The sequence below is a fragment of the Choloepus didactylus genome, chromosome 12, assembly GCF_015220235.1.
Source record: "Choloepus didactylus isolate mChoDid1 chromosome 12, mChoDid1.pri, whole genome shotgun sequence".
Taxonomy (NCBI): Eukaryota; Metazoa; Chordata; class Mammalia; order Pilosa; family Megalonychidae; genus Choloepus; species Choloepus didactylus.
In genome coordinates, this window is record NC_051318.1 from 100121970 (window position 1) to 100141566 (window position 19597).

The window sequence follows — 19597 nt, forward strand, 5'->3', positions numbered from 1 at the left end:
GCTTCATTGAGGTCAGTTTTGAGTGATGAATGACTTGAAGGAGATGGGATAGAGATAATCAGTGCTAACTGAATATCGTGTACCTCATAATATCCAGGGCTCTTGCAAACAGGCAGAGCCATGCAGCTGGTTTCGATCAGCTCTCTCATGACCTCCAGCTCTCTCCTCCCATGGAATCAACATGGAAGCAGCCTGACCTCTCAGCCACTTGGAAGGAAACCACTCTTATAAACCACCAGCAGTGGACTTTCATCTGTTTAAGCCATTGAGATTTTGAGGTAACTGTAGCCCAGCCAAGCCTTACTAATTCAGGGAGCTTGCCATGTGGAAATCTAGGGGAGCAGCACTTGAGAACAGCAAGCAAAGCCCCAAGGCAGAAGTGTGGCTTGGATGCTCCAGTGATGTACTTACAAGGCTATTTATTGACACACCCTTTAAGCAGCAGAAGAACAGAAACAAACTAAATGTTCTTCAGTAAGGGACATTTCCAATAATTATGGCACATCCATTCAAAGGAATACAAGACAGTCCAGCCCCTTATGCAGTGATATGGAAAGATCTCCAAGATATTTAAATAAAAAATGTAAGACATGAATAGTGTGAGTAGCATAATATGGTTTTAGACAAATGCTCCACATTTTTATAAAAAATAAGGGCACACATATGTGTATGCTTGTTTAAGAACAAGGTTATGAAAATGGAAACATTTGGGTGTATTATGCATAAGAAGTGGAAGAGTGCCTCGGTTCTCAACTGGGGGCGATTTTGCTCGTTAGGGGACATTTGCAATGTCTGGAGATGGTTTTTGATTGTCATTGTTGGTGTGAATGGTGTGAAGATTGCACCTGGCATTGAGTGGGTAGAGGCTGGGGATCCTGCTCAACATCTTATAATGTACAAGATGGCTCCCATCAACCAAGGATTATCCAGCCCAAAGGAGGATTGAGAAAGTTGAGAAACTCTGGTCTGGGGTGCCCTGACCATAAGGTTTCAACTGGACCACTCTGAAATGGTGAAAAGCACCAGTGTTTTGTGCTCAGGCTTCATAGTGTCTACTTTCCCCTCATTTGTAGCATGTGAGTTATAGTCTTCCCAGCTGCGGGAGAAAGATCCACCAAACATGAAATTCTCATCAGCTTCCTTTGACCAACTCTTTCTTTTTGCTGGTTACCAAGAAAATATTGGCTTTTTATCTTTTAGCAAAAGACCTATCTGTATTCAAATATAAGTTTTGGTTATAACAAATAATTTGCTTCATCAAATGGAAAAAATGCCATAAATGGCAACAGATGTAGCTTAGTGCTGACATTGGACCATGCAAGGACTCCTATAGGACAAGCAGCTGTTCTCTACTTTCAACTCAGAGCCGTCAAGCAAAATGCCTACAAATTAGAAAGTAATGACCATGGCTTTAATTGTTACGATGAACCAGGAAAACCGGCTTTGGCTTCTTGAATCTATTATGGAACCCTAATTAACACTGGTGTTCGGCCATTCCAAAGCCTATGGTAAGATAAGTAATATTTATGGTTTCTCCAGTGTATCAAATCATTGTTTACAGAATGCAATGTAGAATGAAATGCTCTCCCCTCTCAGCTCTGACCAGAGTGACCAGGTGCTCATTCTGGGGTTGGATAGAAACACTGGAGCCCGCATGCATAATCTTCATGTAGACTTCCAACCACAGATGTCAACGTGCTCAGCCATGCCTCAGGCCCACATAGACTCCCTGACGGTTTTCCAACCAATACCCTTAATATCGCCATGGGAGCTTTGGGAGGAATTGAGGAAGGGTAGCATTAAATACACTGAGTAATCTGAAAATGAAGGGTGGGGGAATCAAAAGCCAGTTCAGTTGGGTTCAAGGAAAATTTGGGAGGATGTCAGCATTTTCCATTTGGGGGAAAAGAGATGTCTTTTAAAACTTTTCTGTAAGAGAACATGCTAAAATCTCATCACAGCGTATGTGAACTGAAATAGTATGGAGAAAAATTTTAAACCGTCAACCAAAAAGCAAACCCCCAAAGACCCAAAGTAAAACATCAGGATTATATATCAGTTAAGACAAACAGACCCAGCCTCAGCTTCCTTATCTGTAAATTAAGGAGAAACAATTTCTTATGCAAAACTCTTGGAGCCTGATGAGTTTCAGAATTCAGAATTTTAAAGATTTTAGAAAGGCAATAAAGTGCATTTGCCATTGTTATGCAGAACCTTAAGATATCTTGGGGCAGCATCTCCTAAGGAAACTTTAATATTTCTGTAGCAAAATATGTATCTAATGGGTTGATGCTCATAAACAGCCTCACATCTGGTCAGTTCAAGTTTTGCCATCAAGCGAGTTTGCTTAGACTTACGAAATAAATTTTGTTTTCAGAGTTTTGGGATTTCTGGGCCACAAACAGGGGATTTTGTACTTGGATCTATCTCCAAGGAAGGTAGTAAGGATAAAATGCTATAATGGATAAACTGTGCAAAGTGCTGTCCTGCACGCAGTGACTGGCTGTTGAGTTTATTATTAGTTTGAGACATAGGAAATTACTGTTTCCATAGGTCAAAAATGAACAAATATGATATTATTATCACTATGGAATTCTTTAGGCTTGCTATGCTTTTTAGTCCCATTACCGTTCCTTCTCTTTCCTTTATTTTTCTCTCCTTTTCCCCTTCCTCCATCTGCCTGCTCCTCTCCCTCCCTCCCTCCCTCCTCCAGCGTTTTCACCTTAAAATTCTTCCAGTGGTCATCTTTAACCCGATTTGGTTACCAAACAGGCTCTTTAAGCGTCGTCTACTTGTATAGGGTTAGAAAGCGTTTGCTTACGAAGATTAAAAAACAGAAACAAAACAAAATGGTAAAAGAAGCAGCAAGCTTCTTACTAGTCTGAGATTTCCGAGCTCTTCTTACCCAGTGAGATCCAAGTGTTCTAACCACAATGATACTGGTGACCAGGAATTCCAGAGCAAGCAGGCCGGGCTGAGTCACAGGGATTTGCGTTGGATCAGCATGGAGCCTGGGCCAAAGTCACGGTGAGCTGGCATAAAGCAAAACAAAACACAGAGCAGCCAGCCAGCCACATGGTACCTAAATGACCTGCTACCCGTATCTCCATTTCCTGGGCCCCTTGTCTCTGTATTCTCTTCTGACTGCGGACCTCTTAGACGATTCTAGATCTGTGCTTTTCCCTTTCCTTGCCTTTTTTGGTCTCTCTTCTTGTAGTTTCAGACGACGTTATGGACCATCCACAGGGACAGAAAAACCAACAAAATTTATGTCCAAAGCTGATTATGCATTTGTTTACTTACAAAGTTCTATATCCCTTAAAGGACCTTGCTAACTGAAAGTTACTTTTATTTTACTAACACGTTTAACATCTCCTGGATTTTACAGTAAGAATGAACATAGGATCGTCAAATAGTTTCATGGTAATTTCTCTGATGAAGATGAAGATCTTATTTAGCCAAATAATTTATGCTGAGAATAAAGGCATAGAAGAATGGAATAAAATAATCGTTAATTGTTCTTTCCTTCTGTGATAACTGTTTGGTCCGCAGTAGCAATTCTTAAATGGAGTTCTGGGATTAACTGGTGTTAATAGGTGTTTTGGGAAAAAGGATATTGTGGTCAAATAACTTCAAGAAACTTTGCTTTGAACAAAATCAAGTTCCATCACTGTAGAACCCTCAAAGTTTTCAGCATACTATTTTTCCATTATGAATCTTCAAGAAGGGATTGAAGTTGTAGAGATTCTTAAAACTCTTTAAACATAGAACCCCCCCTTTTTTTTCCCAACTTATGCAGGTAAGTTTAATGATTGGAACAAATGGGATCAATTAGGTAAAAGTATATGTAGGAGATGCCTTACACAGAATAATATATCCTTTTCATGATGACTATTTTACCTGGATTTAAAACAAGTGTTTATTCTTGTCTTCTGAATTAAAATTGTTGAGATGGCCATAAAGTCTGCAAACTCACACCAAATACATAATAGTTTACTGATAATGTATGCTATGTTCAATGTGTTTTTCCTTACTAACAATTCAAATTTCAGTAAGTTGTGCAAGATTGCAATGAATAACGTGCATTAAAGCAGCATTTCCATCAATCCTTGTATACACATCTGCTATGCATTGTCTTAGATCATTTGTCTCTAATTTTCACCAAATAAATTTGCACCTTCAGCATGCCTCAGAAGAAGTAATCGAGAGCATTCAATCTATTAAAAATATATATATTGTGTAGGTTTCCAGACTTTGTGACCATCTGTATTTTTTTTTGTAAGATTCATCTATTGTAAATCTTATAAACATTTTTACTATTTACATAATCCAAGAAAAATTGGGTACCAGTTATGAGATAATGGAGGAAACAGTTGCAAAAAATGTTTCTCCTTGGTTTTCAAATAATTCTATACCAAAACATTCTGATGAAAATATAAGTGATTTTTAATCTACAAATAAAAGATTCCCAGAATGACATTGAGGATATAGTACAAATTTGGTTTTAAAATAGATTTAAATTTAAAACAGGTCTTACAATAATTTCAATAAATCTGCATTCCAGAACACAATGTGCAGGTACAACAATTATGTGATGACCCCTTAATGCTCTAAGGAGATAAAGATCTTTTTCAAATACAGAAAGAAATTAGGTCTTTCTACAATGCTAACCCTAAGATCTATTCTCCTTTATAGACTACAATATTATTGTCAGTTTCATACACTTTTACTTTATGAAGAACTCCCACAGGAAGAAATTTCTGAAGGTTTTCCCAGATATAAACAGCCACATCTTCTGTCCTGCTCACCACATCAGGGAAGTATGACACATCCAGGTCCAGATTCTTGTGGTCAAGGGGCTTCATAATTGCCTGCTCCATATACTCTTCGAGGTCAGTCAAGTTCATAACCATCCCTGTAACAGGATCAATCTCTCCATGCACTGTCACCACAACTTTGTAATTGTGTCTATGGCCATTTGGATTGCTGCATTTCCCAAATGGTTTCAAATTTTCTTCATTACTGAGAGATTTGCTGTGGAGCTGGTGGCTTGCACTGAAAGAGATGAGGCGGGAGACTTGGGCACGACGACAACATGACCTGAGCCCTCAGCGTTCATGGTCTCCCAGGCCCTCTTGCCTTGGCACACCCCCGCTCCCTGGGCCCGTGGCGGGCGAGGGGCAGAACCCTTCTTTTTGCTGACAAACTTAATATCTCACGGGACACCATTGTTCCAGGCAGCACAGTTTTGGCTCTGGCCACAGTTCCTTTCACAGGAAAACAGCTCAATTTGTAAGTCATGGCTCAGAGATGCCACGGTTTGGCCTTTGCCTCTTCAGGGCTGCTGGAAGCAGAAGTGGACACCTGATCCCACAGAGATGCTACCACGAGGTATCAGAGTCTCTGGGGCATCCTGAGTAAATCAAAGTCATCCATAGGCAGAAGCCTCCAGATGGAGGAAAGACGAACAGAGGGTGAGGTGATTGACAGGCTGCAGGGATGGGGAAGTGAGTCACCAGAAGGGAGATGAATTGACTACTTGCTCCAGTGGTAACCTGCCCCTAGATAACTCTGGAAACTTCTGGTTGGTTTCCTCCAGGCTGTGATGCTCAGCTTCCTGAGTGCCCCAAGACCTTCCGGTTCAGTGAATTCTCATTATATTATCCCTTCTTGTCCAATGCATCCTCATAATAAATTCCATCAAAATTTGAGGAAACCTGACAAGTTTGAACCTCACCACTAAAAATGTCCAACTAGTTGGCCTATGTGGTAGTTTGAACCTGTTACGTACCCCAGAAAAGTTCATATTCTTCTAATCCATTCCTGTGGGTGTAGACCTATTGTGGGTGGGACCTTTTGGTTAGGTTGGTTCAATTGAGATGTAACTCAGCCCATTCAAGGTGGGTCTTAATCCTTTACTGGAGTCCTTTATGAGGATAAAAGAGACAAACATCCACAGAAACTGAAAGAGTCCGTCATGAAAGCGATGAAACCTGGAGAGAAGGATCAGCAGACGCTGGCCATGTGCCTTGCCTTGTGACAGAGGTGTCTCAGATGCCAGCAGCCTTTCTTCAGAGAAGTTATCCTCCTATTGATGCCTTAATTTGGACATTTTCATGGCCTAAGAACTGTAAATTGTAACTTAATAAATTCCCATTGTAAAAACCAATCCATTTCTGGTATATTACATTCCGGCAGCTTTAGCAAACCAAAACACCCTGTGACCCGGAAATTCTGCTACTCGGTATATACCCAAAAGATTTGAAAGTAGGGAAGTGAACAGACATTTGCACACTGACGTTCATAGCAACATTATTCACAATTGCCAAAGGATGGAAGTAATCCAAGTGCCCATCAACTAATGAATGGATAAACAAAATGTGGCTAAGATACAAATGATGGAATATTACTCAGCAGTAAGAAGGAATGAAGACCTGAAGCACGCAACAACGTGGATGAAGCTTGAGGATGTAATGCTGAGTGAAATAAGTCAGACACAAAAGGGCAAATACTGTATGATTCCACTAATATGAACTAGCTAGAATATGTAAACTCATAGTCATAAAATGCAGTATATGGATTACAAGAGATAGACTGATGCTAAAGAAGGGGGGAGTGGTTGCCTAATATGTACAGAATTTTTAATGAGGTTGAACTTAAATGTTTGGAAATGGATCAAGATGGCAGTAGCTTATTATTGGGATTGTAAGTAGTGGTGCTATATTGTAGGTGAATTTGGTTGAAAGGGATTGTGTAGAGTCATGTATGTCATCAGAAGGAAAGCTGAGGTTAAAATATGGGATTGTATAACACAATGAACCTTGAGGTAGACGTTAAGATTATCACTACAAACACAAATGAGTTCTTTCACGAACTAGTACAAATGTATGACATGTACAAAGAGTTAATAACAGAGTAGTATTTGGGGAAAAATGTACCTAATGCAAGCTATGGACTATAGTTAACAGTAATATCTTAATATTCTTTTACCAACAGTAACATGTGTACCACACAAGTCCTAGGGATCAATAATAGGGAGTTAATGGGATATGGGTGTTTTGGGTTTTCTTGTTTTATATCCATTTGTTATTTTTCTTTTTGGAGCAATGAAAAAGTTCTAAAATTGATTGTGGAGATGATTGTACAACTATGTGATGATACTGTGAGACATTGTCTACTTTGGATGGATTATATGGTGTATAAATATATCTCATTAAAATTTGCAGTTTAAAAAAAGTCTATCTAACACTTATGGTTTGCTTTGAAGACTATTATTTTTTTCTCCTTTTAAAAATAACACTTTTTTCCTCCTACAAAAAAGATACATGGTCATTTAGGAAAATTTAAAAACCCAGTCAAGTGCAAAGCAGAAAATAAAAATTTCCTATAATTCCCCAACTCAGCTAATCACTGTTAGATTTTGGTACACAATGATTTTCTTGTATCTTTCTCTTCCTTTCTCTCTGTCTCTAATTATCAAAATGGGAACACACTGTATGTGTTGTGATGTATTTTTTTTCACTTAACTGCATATTGTAAATTTGTTTTCCTTTTTATCACAATATATTTGATGATTACATCACATTCCATTGTATGTCCAAGGTGTAGTTAACTAATTCCCCATGTTACACGTTTTGGCCATTTATATTTTTACTACTACAAACAATTCTGAGATAAATAACCCTAGCTAAATGTTTGCACGTACCTGTGATTATTTCTCAGGGCAAAGTCCTAGCAGTGGGATTGTTGTATTAATGGAAATGCACGGTTTTCATGATTTTGATGTTTATGACCAAATTGCCCTTCAGGAAGTTTGTTTTCATTTGCATGATCAATCCAGCAGTCTGTGATAACCAAACTTTCCCTTCTGTGGCCTTTCTCCCAGGCTTTTCTCTGTGTCCTGTAGAACCTTCTGGACTTTCACTTTTGATTGTCCCACCCCTTGATTTTAGAGGATTCACTCTCTCTCCAAGCTTCACTGCTTCTGCAACGAAATTACATGCCATTCACTCTTCAGTGCCAGCTCCGGCTGCTTTGTCTCAGAAGGCCACGGCAATTTTCTCTTTCTCTTTCTGCCACCAGATCTACAGTTTCTGTTAAACTGCCTAAACAGCAGCAGAGAAGGAGAGCAGTGAACCCGGTTTCATTTGCGCTCCATCCAGCCTTGGGGAGGCAGCAGCAGCACCAGCAAATCAAACTTGAGCCTCAAAAGCTTTAATTCTGTTGGCAAATGAAAGAACCACAATAATTAAGGACCCATTAGTGGCAAGTAAATTAAGAGCATAAACCCAAAGAACGTCTGCAGCTTGCAGCTTGGTATTGCACAGTTGCTTATGACTCATACAATCTCTCACGCTGAAATGTGCTTAAAGATGATGACGACAACTCAGATTACATCCCTGATATGCTGGCTAGGGCCAAACACCTGTAGACCTAGTCACCAATCAAAGGATAATTGTAGCAAACACTACATGAGACAATAACAGATTAGAGGGGAATTGACACATCTAGCTGCTTTTTTATTGCGTAACTTCTCACCTTAAGTGTTTATGGGAACAGGGCCTGAGATCCTGTTTATGGTTATAAGACTCTGTCTTTTGCCATGGGTGGTCAAAAGGGCATTTGAAGAGGTGTGCCATTAGTTGGCAGTTTGCCCCTGCACCAAGCAGAGGCTGGCTGTAGCAGTGAAACTTGAACCAGTTCTTTTTACTGCCTGCTGGCCTCTCTGGTAAAAACTTCTGGGAGAAGTTTGAGGCTATTTATTAAAATTTGTAGTTTGGGCTTTTGTGGATTACCTATTTCAGTTATTCATGTTTTTCTAATTGCATTAGTCCATGCCATTGGGAATGAACTGTATTTCTCCATTCCTTTATTCATTTACTCACTCTTTCACTCGTTCAAAAGATGTTTATGAACATCTACTATTTTCCAGTCTCTGCATATTTGTTCTAAAGTATTTTTAAGTTTTTTATTTAAGAATCTCAAATTCATCAAAACCAAGGATTTTAAATTTTTATATATGATCATGACTGACATTATTACAACCTAAGTACTTCCTAAAAGTCTTCAAGTCTTCCAATCTTATGGGTGGGGTAGGAAAATTGGGGACTTATCTTTAATTAAATAAAAAGTCACAAGTCAAACTCTCATGCTGAGAGATCAGAGCCTCACCTAATATTTACAAAATGTTTTATTGTGGGGCGAGTGAGGGCTGGAGGTTGGGGTAGAGAAGTTTCTATTGCAAACTGCTTCTCTGTTGCTGCTTGGCTATCATGGTCTTCCTTGCTTCTTGAAGCATTCCTATGTTTGCACTGCTTTTCCCATTCTGGATAGCACCTCTTTTCCTTAATTCCCCTGAAGCACCACTAGTATAAGCTGTTATGTGAAGCCAACTTTTCTGAAGGTTTTGGGGTAATGCAGGGTAATTACATACATGAGTAATTTCTAGAAACTTACTGGTCATTCATCATCTCACTGACTTGGTTCCCCCATTTTCCATCATGTTTTTTGGTCCCTCTGTTTCTCTAGATCCTCTTAATATTTCCCTTTTACCTCTATTTCTGGATTCATACACCCTCTTTCCAGGATTCCATTTGAAATGCAAAATTTCCCTCTTAACTATGCCTAACAATCTATCTCTCTTGTATTTGTGCTAGTCCAATGACAAACTGAGAAGGCCTCCCCTTTCTTGTCATGAAAGGGCCATCAAAACCATGAAGGTACTTTCCTCAAAAAAAGAATCATCTATTCCTGATTTATACCGCTCCCTTGTTCAAATACTGAATAAAGTAATCATCAGCCATAAACTTCTATACCCAGTGAAACTATCTTCACAAAGGAACATGAAATAAAGTCAATTTCAGACAATAAAGGCCGAGAGGCTTGACTATCAGAAGTTCCTTACGAAAGGACCTTTCAAAGCATGTACTTTAAGAAGAAAAGAAAGGATCCCAGAAGGAAGTTCTGAGATACAGGAGAAAAGTTGAGCAAGCAATCAACAAATGAAAAAGTAAACATGGGTGAATCTTTTAAAAAATGTAGCTGCAATTAGTTTTTGTTTAAAATAAGAATTTTTTTCCTAATACACATGGATACTTTTGTTATTATATTCCAGGGAAATAATCTCAGTTTAAATACTGTTGGTAACCTTTTCTTACTATGGCCCCACAAAGTGTGTTCCTTTTCCTTTAGAAACATTTTCAAATAATTCAGCCCACCTACTTTAGTCATCAAATTCAGTATTTCTTAGTTTTCAACTGGATAAGAGGTCTAACAGGTCATTTAATGGTTATTAGGACAATGAGCATTTAACAATGATAAAACAGTGCAAGTCAGAAATTATGTTGTACAGAAATGCTTTACAAATCCTCTATCCAACTAAGGCATTCTATTAAGTATCTGGAGTCGATTCCTAGTGTGACAGCTTAAACTTTAAGTTCAAGAGAACTGCTATGAATGATGAAGTGAATTGTGTAGTGCAGGCTAGTAAATAAACAAAGAAGATCTCAGAGATCAGGTTCTATGTAGAACCTAATGTTTTGAAGCTGGAAGGACCCTCAGAGCTCTTCTATTCCGGATAGAACATCGGAGACTCTGGAAAATGCAAAAGAAGAGCAGTAATCTGAGATAACAGAGATGCATGGTGCAAGAGCTCTGACTAGACACTTTTGCTGCAGAGGACTTAAACATTTCCAACTAGCAAAGGCATTCTGCATTTCTCCAACTTATGCTACTTCTATGGGGAACTTTTGTGAAGCCCTCTTTCCTTTCGCTGCACACTTCTGTTGCTACAAGTGACAGCTGAGTAGCAACTGCGATCATTTCCAGCTAGAATACTTTCTTCCTCCAGAAAAGTATTGTCATTAGGTAACAATCATGTCTAGACAAAAGCATTTGGGGAAGGAAACTTGAAGCCAAGCCACATTCATCGAATACTGTTGTTTTTAAAACAGGTGTCCCGCCTTACAAATTTAGGGTTTTGTCCCCAAAGCTTGCGCTCTGTGATTGCTCTTCACTGACAAAGTTAGCAGAGAGTCACGCTGCAGGGAGGAGAGCCACAGATGCTGAAAGGTAAGTGCATGTGTGTGTATGTGTGCGGAGGTGTCAAAGAAAGATGGTCAAGTATAGTGGAGAATGGAATGGCTGCCACACGTTTACATTTGGAAGCAATTCCAAAATCTGTGTGTGGGGATTTTCTTTTGTTATACAGGGTTATAATTGGGAATACTTTAAAATTTGAATGCCTTACCCTTCCAAATTCTAATTTTTCCAAGAGAATGCCTATTTGGTTATGTTAAGAAGCCTCTAGATTGCAGGAGTACAAGTGTCTCTCTCTCTCCTTTTCTAGGGGCCAGTACTTTTCCTGAGTGCAGCAACAGTGGCTGGGGGGTGCAGGGTGCATGCAAGTGTGGGAAACCTTCATGAGTGACCCAGCCTATTTTCCAGCTGCTAAAGCAAATACCATGCAATAGGTTTACTTAAACAATGGGAATTTATTGGCTCATGGTTTTGAGACTAGGAGAAGTCCAAAATCAAGGCATCATCAAGATGATGCTTTCCCCCAGAAGACTGTGGTTTTCTGGGGCTGACTGCCAGCAATCCTCGGTCCTTGGCTTTTCTGTCCCATAGAAATGCACATGGCAGCTTCTCCTGGCTTCTCCCTTCCCTTTCAGTTTCTGCTGACTTGCAGCTTCTTCCTGTGGCTTTCTCTCTCTCTGTGTCTGAATTTCATTCTGCTTTTAAAGGCCTCCAGTCATAGGATGAGGACCCATTCTGATTAATTTGGGCCACACCTTAACTGAAGTAACCTCATTGAAAGGTCCTATTCACAATGAGTTCACACCCACAGGAGTGGATTAAGTTTAAGAACATGTTTTTCTGGGGTACAGAGCTCCAAGTCACCAGTCTGCCCTCTGGACACCAAAAGACATGTTCTTCCCACATGCAAAATACATTAATTCCATCACAACATCCCAGAAGCCTTATGTCATTTCAGTAACAATACTAAGTATAAAGTCTCATCATAATTGGTTATGTGTGTGGTTGGTCCAATTCCCCTCTATCTGTGGTCCTGTGAAACCTGAAAACAAGTTGCCTGCTTCCACTATACAATAGAAGGACAGACAAAGATAAACATTTCCATTCCAGAAGAGAGTAATTGGAAGGAAAACAGAACAGGGTCAAGAGTCTCAAACAATCTTGAAATCCAGGAGGACAAACTCCCATTAAAATTCAAGGTCTGAGAGTCATCTATGGATCAATGCTTTGGCCCTCTGGGCCCAATGGAATGGCAGCCCTAAATATTGGGGTGAAGTCCCCACCATCTCCAAGCATTGGGGTGTCAGCAAAGCCTGCCCCCTCCAAGCTCCGGGACCGATGACCTGTTCCCTCCAAACACAGTGGTAAACCTGCCCTTCCACACACATGGATGGGTCCACTTTCCTGGATCAAAGAGATCTCTTGGTTCTGGACCTTGGCTTCCATGGTTCTGCCCTTGAAGTCATTCTTCCTTCAATTTGTCCCCTCTCTGTCCCTTTCAGCCCAAGCTGGCAGTGGTTCCAGTGGTTCTATTCATACAAATTTTGCAAAATCCTTGTTGGCTTTGTGTGCAGCTCACAGAGGTCCAAACCAGCAGACAACAGAGTTTTTCACAGATCCTTCCTGCAAAACTCCATTTCCAATCCCGACAGCCCCCACAATGGCTGACTGGATCCATGTTCAGTTAAACTCTCACACTCTGCCATTTTCAAAATGTTGGCAATGTGTTCTTTGTTCTAAAATGGTTACTGCCATTTGTCAGCAGTGGTGTATCCACACAGGTGCAAAGTCTCAGAACTTCACCTGTCATGTACTTGCCTCGTCTCCCTTTTTTGGGTGACAAAGCTGTGAATGGTACAAAAGTTCAACAGAGGTGTTTTACTGACTCAGGGGATTTTTATTTAGTTAGTCTTTATTTTGAAATGGGAATTTCCTTATTGCTTGGCTTTATAAAAGTAAGTGAGGAAGAAAAGAGGAAAGCAGTCCTCAGATCTTAAACAGAGTATGCTGATTCCTAAAATGTCAAGTCCTAAGCCAAGAAAGCTAGGAAACTTAGAGAAATGAATGAATGAATGGATGAATGAATAATAAAACCAGAGACTTAAAGGCTTGAAGATATCTTAGAAATAATCTTGCTGGTTCATGGTCTTACAGATAAGAAAACAGAATGAAGGTCATTTAGCACAAATAGCTGGCTTTCCAGGCTAGGGCATGGGGCTAGGCAGTCTGGGAACTGGGCCTTGAATCCAGGACCCTTGTCTATGAGAAATCTGGGGTTGTGTGAAACTTCCACCTGTGTGCACCAGGCTTAAGGACAAGGGCTTTCTTTGTTTTGCATCATTGTGGTGGCTTGAATTATGTACCCCAAGAGAGGACATGTTCTTAATCTTAACCCATGTTTCTGTGTGTGTGAAACCATTTGTCAATAGTACCTTTGAAAATGTTGAGTCATGGTGTGAACTCATTTGTGAACAGGGATCTTCTAAGATCCTATGTAGGTGTGGCCCAATGGAATCTGAGTGGGTCTTAATCCATATTACTGAAGGCTTCATAGAGAGAAAGCCACAGGGAGGAGCCAGAAGCCAGAAGTCAGAAGAAACTGGAAGAGCAGACACAAGGAGAGAGAAAGATCCACACATAATGAGGCAGAGATGCAAGCCAAGGAACCCTAAGGACTGTGGCAAACCAGACTTGAGGGAGAAAACATGGCCTGTCAAGACCTCCATGTTGGACATTGTGCTGGTTTGGATGTATTATGTCCCCCAAAATGCCATTATCTTTGATGCAGTCTTGTGTGGGCAGGAAACGTATTGGTGTTGATTGGGTTGGAGTCTTTTGATTGGATGTTTCTGTGGAGATGTGATCACTCAACTGTGGATGAGATCTTTCATTTGATAATTTCCATGGAGGTGTGGCCCTGCCCATTCAGAGTGGGCCTTGATTAGTTTACTGGAGCACTATATAAGCTCAGACAGAAGGAGCGAGCTTGCTACAGCCAAGAGGGACACTTTGAAGAATGCACAGGAGCTGAGAGAGGACAAACACCCCAAGAGCAACTGAGAGTGACATTTTGAAGAGGAGCTGTGGCCTAGAGAGGAATGTCCTGGGAGAAAGACATTTTGAAACCAGAACTTGGAGCAGATGCCAGCCACGTGCCTTCCCAGCTAACAGAGGTTTTCTGGACACCATTGGCCATCCTCCAGGGAAGGTACCCAATTGTTGATGCATTACCTTGGACACTTCATGGCCTTAAGACTGTAATTGTGTAACCAAATAAACCCCCTTTATAAAAGCCAATCCATTTCTGGTGTTTCGCATTCCGGCAGCATTAGCAAACTGGAACCAACATCTAGTCTTCAAAACCATCAGACAATAAATTGTTGTTTAAGGCAACCCATGGTGTGGTATTTGTTGTAGCAGTGTGGCAAACTAAGACAATGTACAAGGATATAGTTTTCCCCATGGTGGAGCTGCCCCAGGATATTTGCCCAAATGATTCTCCTGAGAATGCACCTTCTGCTTTCTGTTGTTTTTTCTTAGCACTATGATATGTTACTATTTAGATGATTAAGACATTTTTAGTGAGCATTTTTTGCTTTAAGAATAGTGCTTATTAAGTTCCTCTTAATGTTCTTTCTTTTGAATTCTTGTCCAATGTTATCTTCTGTTTTTTTCTTGCCAAAGTTTTATACTTCCTGTTTTAACTTTTACTTTTCAATATCCCCTTTATGTGACGCTGATGGTATTGATGACAGAAAAAGTTATATAGCCACTAGTACATGCCAGACACTGTTCTAAGCACTAACACATATAGATCTATTATTGTCCCCTTTTATAAATGCATATGTGCTCAAAACTTTTTTCTTAAAGTAGATTGTAATTCTGATTTTATCCAGTTTTGCACCCAAGTTTTCTTCTATATTTATATTTATGTTTATAGTTATATTTATATATACAGTAAACACTACTGGACAAAAATTTTAATTCTTTCTCTTAGATTTGTATTTTACTGTATTACATTAAAAATTGTGCATGTATTTTCTTACCTTAGATTTAATATTTTCTGCATATTTTAGTCTGTCTTTCAAAAATTCTTCCTTCCTCACAGGAAGTAGAGAAAAAGTTAAACAATACCGTGAGGGCACATTCAGATAAATCTGGGGAAGAACCAATGTCATGGGGGAAAACAAAGGTGGGGTGAGACTGTCTCAGATTAAGAGACCAAAGAGAATTAATCACTTGTGATATTTTATTGGATCCTGCTTAGAAAACAAAACAAAACAAAACAAAAGACAACTAGCAAAGACATTCTTAGGACAATTGTGAAAATCTGATTATGGGCTAGATATGAGACTATATTATATCCTGTGATAATGGTATAATATGAGGGTTAACTAGCAGAAAGCTCTACCCTTAGGCCATGCATGAAAAAAAAGGAGAAAGTCAATTTAGCAAAAATGTTAACAATTGAATCTAGATGAAAGATGGATAGATGTTGATTTTATTATTCTTCAATTTTCTGTATATTTGAAAATTTTCATGATAAACATTATAAAACACACAAAAATAAAGAATTCCTTGTCTATTGTCTTTTAATTTTTCCTAATATGAATATTATTTATATATTATTATCTGTTTTTCTGCACTTTAATATATTTAGCTCTTGTTGTCTTATTTTATATTTTCTCGGGGTCTGTTTTATAAAATCAGGTGATGATTTTGGTCCCAGATGATGATCCAGGGAAAGGAACACTGTGAATATATTGACTGACATAATCAGATGAAGGCTAGCAACCGTCATCAACCCCTTCACTGTTGGTTCTCCAAAAAATGTTTCATATAAGGAGGGAAATCCCAGGTTAAAAATCTCTCTTTTAACCTACCATGATTGATAGGTTCATGCATCAGCTTGGACAGGTGATGATGTAGAGCTGTCTGGTCAAGCAAGCACTGGCCTAACCATAATTGCAAGGGCATTTGTGGCTGGTTAATAAACCAGAAGGCTGGTTTATTAAATCATCACTTAATTGACTGCCCCTGTGACTGGTTACATCAACAAAGGGCGTGTCTTCCACAATGAAAGAATTCAATTAGCTGGATTTAATCCAATCAGTTGAAGACTTTTAAGAGAGAAAGAGAGAGAACATTCAGTTCTTCAGCTAGGCAGTGTCTCTGGAGGAGTTCATCAAACACCTTCATTGGAGTTGCCAGTTTGCTGCCTGCCCTATGGAATTTGGACTCGTGCATCCCCGCAGTTGCGTGAGACACCTTTATAAAATCTTATATTTATAGATATCTCTTGTTGGCTCTGTTTCCCTAGAGAACCCTAAATAATACATCTACCTAGTGGCCTAACATGGTGAGATTTGCCCTTCCCCACATTCCATTGAAACACTCACAAAAACAGCAACAATAACAGAAATGCAAAATCAACAGCAGGAAAACTGCAGGAGGAATTTCCACTGACTCCACTGTGCGTGGAGCTTTGAGGCAGGAAGACAACAGGAGGTTCCCTGTATGCACCCACTGCAGACTCGGGGGCCTGGGTTCAAAGCTTGCCCAGTGGGGCTCAAAGGTGTCCACTGTGGTTTGTCAAAGGGAGCACAAAGCCATGGGCAGACCCAGTGCAATTTCCTGAAATGTGAATTCCACTCTAAGATTTGAGGGAAGCTATCTTTATATTAAAATAAACATGGGTATATTACGGAATGGCATGCAAAATGGAGACTCCAAAGGAATGTCATGCTTATTGAAGGCTGCTTTGAGGAATCCACTGAGACTTCCAGAAGTATATGAAGAAGGAATTGTGAAGCTTTGTGTTATGATCTGTTATATGTGGGTTGAGTAAGAAAGGCTTTATAGGGAGAAAGTTTTGTGGGCCAATATTGAACATATCTAGCACAGACAACATATCTTTCTTCTTTGGACACTAACCTAAAGATCTCTAGGAGAAAACTTATCCATTGGGTTCTTCCATTAACTTGTTTCACTTATTTCCCATCATCGTTTTCTCCTTTCTCACTTATCAACGTTATTTCAACTTTTGACTTTCTGATTGGAGGTTGAAGGAATAGGGTTGGACAGCAGGTGTTGGAAACTCAAATGTCTTTGGGGACCAAGCAGACACCTGTGAATGTGTGATCCTGACTTAAGATAACCAGGTGTGGTGGTTTCTATGGCGATGGAAGGGTGAACATTTTAAAAACCTTGTACCAGCCTAGATGAATACTTCTTCATCCAGATCTGGATCTTCTGGTAGTTGCAAACCCTGTTCCGGAGACAGCCTGTGTGCATCTGGACCTCGTCTCCATGTCCCCATGAGATGCAGAAATCCATGTGTCAACTGAGCCTGGTTTGCAGACTCCATCCTCCTACTCATTAATTCCCTCCCAGTCAATTGCACACTTGTTTGGTAAATTGAGAAGAATAGCCTTATTTATCATGTATTGTCCCCTTTATAATGCTGCATGGGGTGTATCCAGATTTTTAAAAAACAAATTCACTTTTAAAAATTATTCAAGCCATGCATGAACATATATATATTGTAAACACATTATTTTTCCTCATGTGCCTCCTTCACTTTGAACTCTGGTTCTAATTCTACTACTCTGGGATCCCCGTTGAACATGCACTTGCACTCACTTTTCTGGGTCCCTCAAAGCAGCTCTATTACCTTTAAGCTAAGAGGATTGAGAGGAAAGATCGGATGCCATTACAAAATCTTTGAACTGGTTGCTCACCGGGTCTGTATATATACATAATAAAATTCTCTCCATTGTCAGAGCAGCTGTTGCAGTGCAAAATAATTCAGCAAACAGAATCATTTTCTGTGTAGTTTACGAGTGAGGAAACGGCCCAGAGACTTGGCATTTGAGTTACCATTAGCATGCCCAGCCAATCTCTACATGTCACAGGCTGGTAATTTGATCTACAGCTCCCTCGAAGTGAGTTTGCACTGGACACAGAAAGCTCTTTTTCTCCCCCATTTTGCCAAGCATTAAATGGACTTTTACATGTGTCTTTTTTCCCCTTACGAAATCAAGATTAGATTCAACAAAAATATTACATGCCTTCTTCCCGAGGGTTTCATGTCCGTTTCTTGGACTCACAGCAGCACATTTTAGGCAGCAGGTTCCCGTGAGTGCCCTCCCCACTGTCCTCCGTTCCCCAGAGAGGCTACGTGCCTAAAACAGGGGGAAGATCCTGGTTGACTTTAGCTGGGCTTAAGAAAGCACAAGCAGTAGTGAGAAAAATATCTTGCAGAGAACTTTCCTTTAAGACCTGTAGCTTCTTCTCAGTGTTCTTGTCATTACTGTGAAGTTTAGAGTTTTCCCATACCCATTGGTGGTTTTCAAGGTGAATTAGAGCAGAAGCTGAAAGAGTCTCCCATTTTTAGATAGCAGAAGGAGCTCTGCTTACCATGGAAGCTGGCCCTCTTACCCTTTGGGGGACAGCCTCTGGGTTGCCAGGGCCAGGGGTGGTGATGGTAAGAACTGGAGCCACTTCAGCCGTGGAAACTGGTGCCATGCACTACTTAGATTGTGGTGACTGGAGCAGAAGGGCCTGCTGATATGTCATCACCACCATGCAACATTAGCATGCTTTCCAGCTAGTTTGCATGCTATCCAGACTTCCTGGCATTCAGCTTGGCAATCCACAGTGCCTGCGGCATCCCCACAGAGCTCTGTTGCTTTGATTTTTTGTGATCTCCTAATCAGTGGTTGAAATACATAAGGTAACAGTGGCTGAAGTAATGCACTCGTTTGGGCTACTGAAAACTGAAATTTGTTCTTTTTGCTGAAGATGGTTTGTCAAATGGTTTAGTTATTTTTAATGAGAAATAATAGGAGTCCTGTCTGTCTTATTAGCCAGTTGAGCTATTGTGGAAAGATTAATATCTGTCTGCAGAATCAATGAAGTTCTTTTACTATTTTAAATTAAAATTGGGAGCTGTGTTTTCTCCCAAGACATTTATGTTTCTTATTTGATCCAACTTTTGGGATGCACACAGCTATTTGTGGTTTTGATTATACCTGTTTATGATTGACAAAACTTGTACAAGTGTACAGAGTGTTACGCTTTGGGGTTTTTCAGTCTATCTGGGAGATAGCTGCACAAATCATTGTCCCCAACAGATATTTGTGTTTGTCTGGAGTACCCAAGGGGAGTGAGGACGGGGGCTCAGATTTGGCCTGGTGAACTGCAGAGTTCAAACCACTCCCACACTGTACCCCAATAAGCAAAACCCCAACTGCTGCAACCCACTTCTGGTTTTGCAGACTAGAGATTGATGAAGGCAAAAATGTCCAAATATTTGATTTTAACATTAATTTTGTGGTCATTTCTATGGGAGCGTGTGATAGACATTAACTGAGTTCTGATTTTGGGTCAGACAAGACTTTGGCTTTGAACCCATCTCTACCAGATGGGTCCCCCAAAGCCCTTTCTAGTTTTTGTGTCTTGATTACCAATGCCTGTGGTGTAGGTTGCCCTGACTTGCCATGGGCAAGCCTTAGAGGGCACCCTCAGTGACCCTCTTTTTGCTCATATGCTGACCAAA

At 40.0% G+C, this 19597-nt stretch overlaps 1 protein-coding gene across 1 annotated transcript; it reads right to left on the bottom strand.

Moving 5' to 3' along the window:
• Positions 1–4679: 4679 nt before the first annotated feature.
• On the bottom strand, positions 4680–18564 carry LOC119506932 (6-pyruvoyl tetrahydrobiopterin synthase-like). Its single transcript, XM_037799937.1, has 4 exons — positions 18478–18564; positions 18072–18221; positions 17680–17717; positions 4680–5100 (listed from the first exon to the last, which is right to left on the bottom strand). Exons 1-4 carry the CDS (start codon positions 18562–18564, stop codon positions 4680–4682), a joined length of 696 nt encoding a protein of 231 aa, XP_037655865.1.
• Between the last annotated feature and the right edge of the window lie 1033 nt (positions 18565–19597).